Below are 8915 nucleotides of genomic sequence, written 5' to 3' on the forward strand. Positions count from 1 at the left end.
CTAGATGTTTCCCATCTGTGTCCCATTCCCAGGGTCATGGGATGAGAGGGAAAAGCGAGGCAGGCAGCCCAGTGGCTGTGTTGAAGCAAGGCATGGCGTGCACCCAGCCCCAGCGGGAAGGGAAGACGGCATGGTGGCTGGCCGATGGGGTGCAGACGACAGGCCCTGACGGCCCCCGCACCTTGGCTCACTTCCCCCAGAATGAGGGAAGACCCCCTCCCAGCCCCCGAGGCCACGCCAGGCCCGTTGGGGGGGGTAAAAAGGAGGGAAGGAGGGGGGATTTGAATATCCCTTAATTTTCAAATATGTGGGGGGGGGGTGTCCCAGAACAGTTACCCCGTGAATTTGGAGGGACAACTGTACATCTTTGCATGTGATGGCATCTTTCTCCTCCCAGACCCAGCAGAATCTTTAGAGGGGCTTGCAAGCGTTCTGGTGACTTTAGTGGAGAACTTTCCCTCTGGCAGCCTGCAAATGCTGGAACTTCCCTTTGGGATCATGGCATTCCTGGAAGCGATGGCCTTTTTGTCCGGCATGTGGATTGTTCGCCTGAAAAAGAAGAGAGGAAGAACTTGTTGGTGTTTTGACTCAGCCGTCTTCCCTTTTGAACACTGTAATGTTCCAAGTGGACATTCTCCCAACTAATCTCTAACTCACCTAATCTAAGCCACTGTAATATTCCACGTGGACATTTTCCCAACTAATCTATAACTCACCTAAATTAAGCCACGGTGTTGTGCAAAAATGGAGCACTGCACGCACCATGTCCTTTCCATGTACTCAATGACATTGGCTGTATTTCTGCAGAGAAGAGACAACAATTGTCACATCACCACATTCTTAGCTTGACAGAAAAGCTTGTACGATTTGTATTTCTATATCTAGCTTGATCAAGTGGAATGGAAACCACTGACCACTCCATTCCCAGAAAGAAGGAAGAAACACATCTTACTTTATGGTCATGTGGCCCTCAGTCATAATCTTCCCAGGTCTGAGGTTTTGTGCCGCCAAGAAATTTAAAAAGATGAAACTGAATTCTGTGATCCATTCATTCAGCCTTTCTTTCTGAGGGATGTGAGTGATTATGTCTGCAATGAATCTGATTGCCAATACCTGGGGAGAGAAGGCCGTCCTGGGCTCAATAAGAGGACACCTCTTAAGGCCCACCAGGAGAGACCTTCTGAAGGAAAGCTCTCCTTACCTTCATCTCAAGCTCTTTCGTCTTCTCAACTGGAAAAGAGCAAGGTTTCCCACCAATCATGCAAATCAAGCGGTGTAACACATGATCCAAATCGCACTTGGATGAGATCAGTACTGCAAACATGAGATGAACACATTCCCTGCCAAGAGAAATAGAAGAAGAGAGAAATCCTTGCTGAGATTTCAAACCTAGAAAGGGGAAACTGAGGACCCCAGGACCATATGTGAGAAGAGGAAGAGGAGGAGAAAAATCAACCATCTACCTTTGCCCCGATTCCAAGGCATGCTCTAAAAAGAGGTCCAGGTGGTTCTCAGCCATACCATCCGCTATATCCATGACCGTTTCACGGGGCAAACTCCAGACAAATTTACATATATCATGGTAACATGATTTCACCTGTCAGGGGGAAAAAAAGGGGGGGGGGGGGTAAGTAACTAATAGGTCTAAGGAAGAGGTGCCCTGGGGACTTGAGGCGCCCAGAGAAGGAAGGTTGGAAGGTTAGACTTGGTCTTTTCCATTACCTGCAATGGTGCAAAAGGCGAGGGGTGGAAAGTGTTCAGAAGAGATTCCGCTTCGTCCAGGGAGCTGTGTGAGAAGGAAAAGACATGAGATTGCGAGTGGCAGCCGTCGGATGTTTAATTATTTATTGATTATCCAATGAAAGGGAAGGGCAGGAGGGAGCCGTGAGTTGATAGCGATGGTTTCTCAACAGTCCCTCTTTGCCCAACATACGGTTGAACCTGGGCAACCAAAGGGCATCCTTACGTGCCACTCACTTGGGGCGATCACTAGCAATAGCATCGGAAATAATTGTATTTCAGCCCCTCCCAGTTGAGAACAAATACCTCTCTGAATCGGATGAATCATCCAAATCATCGTCGAAATCCTATAAATAATGGGGAAAGAAGTGAAAGAGGGCAGGTCAGAGGGAGGAGGCCACAGGACAGAAAGGGCCTCCCTTTCATTCCAGGCAGCTTTCTCTTTCTTTTTAAAATCTTTTAAAAAATATTTTTGATAAAAAACGTGCATGGTTTTTGCTTCAGGTAGGTAGGTAGGTAGGTAGATAGATAGATAGATCGATAGATCGTAGACAGACAGAATGGGCTGGATGCCCGTTTACTTTTCCTTTCATTCCTCACTTTTTTCCTACTGCGAACAGGCTTTTTTCCTATGCAAATGTACAACGTTTCCCTTTCCAATTGGCAAACGACCTGCTGTTGCTACTGTCTCTCAGGAATTTCTCCGAGAAGCCTTCCAAGGTTAAAATACCCGCTAAGGTAGTCAGCCCTTGCTTCCGGAGGCTTCCCAGTTCCTTCCAGCGCGAAAAGGGCCAGTCTGGATGGGCTCTCATATGTACGCACTGGCTCAGAGAAGCTCTTCCATGGACTGAAAGAGTGCCAAAGTACAGCGTCCTCCTCCCTCTGGAAAACTGAATGGAGAGATGAGATTAATAAAATCAATGGGGATGTTGTTGAGATGGGGCTCCTGCGTGGCAGAAATGGCTTGGGACTGGTAGCCGTTGGGGTCTCTTTCAACTCTACGATTCATGGATTCTAACAGAAGAGAAATTCAGCCGGGGGAAGAAGGGCATTGCCCTGGCACCATTCTGTTGCGGTTTTCAGTAGGTAAAGTTTTTTTCAAATACCTTTCTACTTCTTGATATTTTTAGTGGGCCGTTCCCTGTCTGTGATGACGGTTACATTGCCTTCCAATTGCAGACCCTAAGATGGAAAAGGCAAAATGAGTTTAACATGCCTAACCATTAAGAACCTGTACTGTATCATGATGCCCAGGGGACACTCAGGCTACCTTTTACCCCAGATCAGAACTCTAATCTTGCATGTACGTTCATATTGCCCCAAATGTCAAAGTGAATCAGAGGCCCACAACGTACGGGACAATGCCCCTAGCGCGGTCATTTAGACGGAGCAAGAGGAGACGAAGGGGTCGACGAGGCAATTCAGGGCGGTCAGAGGGAGGAGGCCACAGGACAGAAAGGGCCCCCTTTCATTCCAGGCAGCTTTCTCTTTCTTTTAAAATCTTTTAAAAATATTTTTGATAAAAAACGTGCATGGTTTTTGCTTCAGGTAGGTAGGTAGGTAGGTAGTAGTAGATAGATAGATAGATAGATAGACAGACAGATGTGGCTGGATGCCAGTTTATTTTCCTTTATTTCCTCACTTTTTTTCCTATGCGAACAGGCTTTTTTCCTATGCAAATGTTACAAACTTTCCCTTTCCAGTTTGGCAAACTGACCATGTGTTGCTACTGTCTCTCAGGAATTTCTCCGAGAAGGCATTCAGGGTTAAAATACCCTGATAAGGTAGTCAGCCCTTGCTTCTGGAGGGATTCCCAGTTCCTTCCAGCGCGAAAAGGCCAGTCTGGATGGGCTCTCATATGTACTCACTGGCTCAGAGGAAGGCTCTTCCACTGGACTGAAAGAGTTGGCCACAGTACAGGCGTCTCCTCCTCTGGAAAACTGAATGGAGAGATTGAGATTAATAAAATCATGGGGATGCTTTGATTGAGAGCTCCTGCGTGGAGAAATGGCTTGGACCTGGGTAGCCTTGGGGTCTCTTCCAACTCTAATTATAGGATTCTAAACAGAAGAGAAATTCAGCCGGGGAAAGGAAGGCATTGCCTGGCCATTCTGTTGTGGGTTTTCAGTAGGTAAAGATTTTTTCAAATACCTTTCTACTTCTTTGATATTTTCAGTGGGCCGTTCCCTTCTGTGATGACGGTTCATTGCCTTCCAATTGCAGACCCTAAGATGGAAAAGGCAAAATGAGTTTAGACATGCCTAACACTTAAGAACCTGTATGTATCATGATGCCCAGGGGACACTCAGACTACCTTTTACCCAGATCAGAAATCGAATCTTGCATGTACAGTTCATATTGGCCCCAAATTGATCACAAGTGAATCAGAGGCTCACAAGAGTACAGGGACAAATGCCCTTAGCGCGGGTCATTTAGACGGAGCAGGAGGAGGAGAAGGAAGTGTCAGGACGAGGCAATTCAGGGCAGGTCAGAGGGAGGAGGCCACAGACAGAAAGGGCCTCCTTGCTCCGGAGTTTCTCTCTCAGTTCCTTATTGATTAAAAAGAGGCTCAGTAGGGATGGATGGATGGATGGATAACACAGAAGTGGCTGGATACGTCACTCCTCATTCCTCACTTTTTTCCTATGGCGAACAGCTTTCCTATGCAATGTACAAATTCCCTTTCCATTTGGAAACTGACATGAGTGTACTGCTAGAATTCTCCGAGAAGGCATTCAGGGTTAAAAACCTGACAAAGGAGTCAGCCCTGCTCCGGAGGGATTCCCAGTTCCTCCAGCGCGAAAGGCCAGTTGGATGGCTCTATATGTACTCACTGGCTCAGGAAGGCTCTTCCACTGGACTGAAGAGTTGGCCAGACAGGTCTCCCCTCTGGAAAACTGAAATGGAGAGATTGAGATTAAAAATCATGGGGATGCTTTGATTGAGGCTCTGCGTGGCAGAAATGGCTTGGACTGGGTAGCCGTTGGGGTCTCTTCCAACTCTACGTTCTAGGATTAACAGAAGAGAAATTCAGCCGGGGGAAAGAAGCATGCCCTGGCACCATTCTGTTGCGGGTTTCAGTAGGTAAAGATTTTTTCAAATACCTTTCTACTCTTGATATTTTCAGTGGGCCGTTCCCGTCTGTGATGACGTACATGCCTTCCATTGCAGACCCTAAGAGGAAAAGGCAAAATGAGTTTAGACATGCCTAACCATTTAAGAACCTGTACTGTATCATGATGCCAGGGGACACTCAGGCTACTTTTACCCCAGATCAGAAATCTAATCTTGCAGTACAGTTCATATTGGCCCAAATTGATCACGTGAATCAGAGGCTTCCACAAGTACAGGGACAAATGCCCCTTAGCGCGGGTCATTTAGCGAGGGAGGAGGAGAAGGAAGTGTCAGGACGAAGGCAATTCAGGGCAGGTCAGAGGGAGGAGGCCACAGGCAGAAAGGGCCTCCCTTTCGCTCCAGGTAGCTTTCTCTTTCTTTTTAAGTCTTTAAAAATTATTTTTGATTAAAAAAAGTGCATGGTTTTGCTTCAGGTAGATGGATGGATGGATGGATGGATGGATGGATGGAGGATGGATGGATGGATGGATGGACGGACAGACAAGCAGACAGATGTGGCTGGATACCTGTTCACTTTCCCTTTCATTTCCTCACTTTTTTCCTATGCGAACAGGCTTTTTTCCTATGCAAATGTTACAAACGTTTCCCTTTCCAGTTTGGCAACTGATACATGCTGTTGCTACTGTCTCTCAGAATTTCTCCGAGAGCATCAGGGTTAAAATACCCTGATAAGGTAGTCAGCCCTTGCTTCCGGAGGGATTCCCAGTCCTTCCAGCGCAAAGGCCAGTCTGGATGGGCTCTCATATGTACTCACTGGCTCAGAGGAAGTGCTCTTCCACTGGACTGAAGAGTTGGCCACATACAGGCGTCTCCTCCCTCGGAAACTGAAATGGAAGAGATTGAGATTAATAAAATCATGGGGATGCTTGATTGAGAGCTCCTGCGTGGCAGAAATGGCTTGGACTGGGTAGCCGTTGGGGTCTCTTCCAACTCTACCATTCTAGGGTTCTAACAGAAGAGAAATTCAGCCGGGGGAAAGGAAGGCATTGCCCTGGCACCATTCTCGTTTCAGTAGGTAAGATTTTTTCAATACCTTTCTATTTCTTTGATATTTTCAGTGGGACCGTTCCTGTCTGTGATGACGGTTACATTGCCTTCCAATTGCAGACCCTAAGATGGAAAAGGCAAAAGAGTTTAGACATGCCTAACCATTTAAGAACTGTACTGTATCATGATGCCCGGGACACTCAGACTACCTTTTACCCCAGATCAGAAATCGAATCTTGCATGTACAGTCATATTGGCCCCAATTGTCACAAGTGAATCAGAGGCTTCCAACAAGAGTACAGGGACAAATGCCCCTTAGCGCGGGTCATTTAGACGGAGCGAGAGGAGAAGGAAGTGTCAGGACGAAGGCAATTAGGCAGGTCAAGGGGGGAGGCCACAGGACAGAAAGGGCCTCCCTTTCGCTCCAGGTAGCTTCTCTTTCTTTTAAAGTCTTTTAAAAATTTTTTGATTAAAAAAAAGTGCATGGTTTTTGCTTCAGGTAGATGGATGGATGGATGGATGGATGGATGGATGGATGGATGGATGGATGGACGGACAGACAAGCAGACAGAATGTGGCTGGATACCTGTTCACTTTCCCTTTCATTTCCTCACTTTTTTCCTATGCGAACAGGCTTTTTATGCAAATGTTACAAACGTTTATCTTTCCAATTTGGCAAACTGACACATGCTGTTGCTACTGTCTCGAAGGAATTTCTCCGAGAAGGCATTCAGGGTTAGAATACCCCGATAAGGTAGTCAGCCCTTGCTTCCGGAGGGATTCCCAGTTCCTTCCAGTGCAAAAAGGCCAGTCTGGATGGGCTCTCATATGTACTCACTGGCTCAGAGGAAGGCTCTTCCACTTTGTTCTGAGAATTGGCCACATTGCCAGTCTCTGGAAAACTGAAATGGAGAGATTGTGATTAATAAATTTAATCCAAGGAGGAAGGGTCCATTTCAAAAGCATTTCTACCGTGCAATGATAAGTCCTAGATTGCAAAGGAAGTTAGGCAAAGCCACACTCTCTCAGCCATAAGTCAGAAAGGACTTGAAGGCACAAAACCACAACGACTAAAGAGGGAGGGGGAGGAAGGAAATGAGGAAATAAATGGGGACGTACATGGTAGAAGACCTTTTTTTCCTTTTGCTTTTTGCAGAAGACTCTGGTTGCTTCTTGTTTCTTGGAGCAGGTTCCCCATTGAGATCCTTAGGTTTTGTTAGGCGCTTCCATCCGTCAGCGACCGCTCGTTCCAATTTTTTCGGCCACTGCAATGGAAAGAGAGAAATGAGTCACACAACCCCCCCCTCCCTCCCTCCCTCCCTCCCTCCCTCGTCCAGCGAACCTGGATGCCATCAGAGGGATTGCCCCCAAAAGTCGCAGACGTTTGGCCGTTTTTAAGGAAACTTACTTTTTTAGGGTTGATTTTCTTCTTGATAATTGGCTGAGAAGGACTCAGGCCATCTTCTGTCTCCAGATGGCTGGAATGCCAGGAAACAGAAAGAACATGAAAGGAGAAGGAAGGAAGGAAATAAAGAAATAAATACAGTAGAGTCTCAGTTAACCGACCTTCGGATTATCTGATGCCCCATGCTTCTTCACGCTTTGCTTTCCTCCCCTATTCTTAGGAGCTCTTTCGTGAGAAGAAGCATGGGACGTCAGGCTGAGGACAAAGGTCTCTCCCTTCCCTCCCTCCTTCCCTCCCTCCTCCTTCCTTCCTCCCTCCCTCCAGGGATGTGGCCAAGGGGGGGGAGGTCCTTGGGGTCTGGACTCCCCTTCCATTAGATAAAATGAATGGTGAGTGCTGCTGTGCCTCTGCACTCAAGCCCCATTATAATGGTGGCACTTAGTCTGGACCCCCCCCCTTCCCAAAATCCTGGCTACGTCTCTCCTCCCTCGTTTCATACTTACCTTTCTTCAGAGCCACAGACTCCTCTCCTGCCCTGCCTCTCTTCCCTCCCCCCCCCCAAGGACTCCAAAGAGCCCTTTGGAGTCAAAGGGAGGGCCCATACCAAGACCTCTCCTTCTCGGTTTTGCTTTCCTTCCCCAGACTCAGGAGCCCTTTCGAGGGGAAGAAAGGCCTGGGAAAGGAGGCCTGTGTGCTCGGCCCAGGCTTTTACTCTGCAGCTTTGGAGACTCCACTGTAAGTGGGGGCTTACGTGTTAGAAGACGGTTCTTTCTCCTTGCTTTTTGGAGAGCGCCCTGGTTGCTTCTTTGCTGAAGCAGGATAAGTACACCAGGCAAAGAATTTTTGACCCCATTTCCCCGTCTTCTAGAACAGGGAAAGAAAAGTGAGGCTCTGCACAAACCTTGGAGGTGGTCAGTCACACAATTCCCCCTCCCTCCCTCCCCCCTCCCTCGTCCAGCCAACCTGAATGCTCTCAGAGGGACTGCCCCCCAAAAGGCTCAGACATTTGGCCATTTTCTAGAAAACTTACTCCCTTCGACTGGACTTTCTCCTCGCAAATGGACTCAGAAGGTATCTGGTAATCTCCCTGGGCCTTCTTCTTGAACCACTGCCAAGGAGAGAGGAAAAACACCCAAGGACCTTGGGATGGTCAGCCACACACACCCCTAAACCCACAAACACACCCGCTTGCCCTCTCTCCTCCTCCTCCTCTTGGGATCCACTCACTTCAGGCATGGTTCCAAGCTGGGAAGGACCTTTCCTAAGTAGCCTGAGCTCTGAGTGATCAAACTCAGAAAGCCCAGACCAATGGTTGGCTATGAAATCATATTGGCAAGGGGATGTCTCCAGGGAGATGGAATCCAGAGCAAAGAATATTCTATCTGTTTTTTACCAGGCCCTGCTCCTCTGTTTTGACCCTGTCTTGAAGGAGGTTCATGATGGGGTGTCTGTGTGTGTTGAATCCTATTGTGGGAGGAAGGCAGGATATAAATCCAGGAAGGAAGGGAATAATAAAATGTCATTTTACTACCCAATTGTATGGAATAATTTACACACACACACACACACACACACTCCCTATAGAAGCCATGCAGTTTGACACTGCTACGATTGCTGTGGCTGCATCCTACCGAATCTTAGGATTTGT

General features: G+C 47.6%; 1 protein-coding gene and 1 long non-coding RNA gene across 2 annotated transcripts; both read right to left on the bottom strand.

Annotated features, from left to right (window-relative positions):
• Window positions 1-409: 409 nt before the first annotated feature.
• LOC121925826 lies at window positions 410-8503 on the bottom strand. Its single transcript, XM_042458400.1, has 13 exons — window positions 8495-8503; window positions 8298-8375; window positions 8019-8131; window positions 7271-7340; window positions 6982-7127; window positions 6701-6764; window positions 2047-2087; window positions 1723-1786; window positions 1464-1597; window positions 1202-1340; window positions 953-1113; window positions 717-801; window positions 410-549 (listed from the first exon to the last, which is right to left on the bottom strand). The coding sequence occupies exons 1-12, from the start codon at window positions 8501-8503 to the stop codon at window positions 717-719; spliced, it is 1104 nt and encodes a 367-aa protein (XP_042314334.1). The 3' UTR covers window positions 410-549.
• Window positions 2858-3906, bottom strand: LOC121926536. The gene is made up of 3 exons (XR_006103038.1): window positions 3892-3906; window positions 3609-3680; window positions 2858-2922 (listed from the first exon to the last, which is right to left on the bottom strand). It is a non-coding gene; the product is annotated as an uncharacterized LOC121926536 (long non-coding RNA).
• Window positions 8504-8915: the final 412 nt, after the last annotated feature.

Source organism: Sceloporus undulatus, chromosome 3 (genome assembly GCF_019175285.1).
Source record: "Sceloporus undulatus isolate JIND9_A2432 ecotype Alabama chromosome 3, SceUnd_v1.1, whole genome shotgun sequence".
In the NCBI taxonomy this organism is placed as follows: Eukaryota; Metazoa; Chordata; class Lepidosauria; order Squamata; family Phrynosomatidae; genus Sceloporus; species Sceloporus undulatus.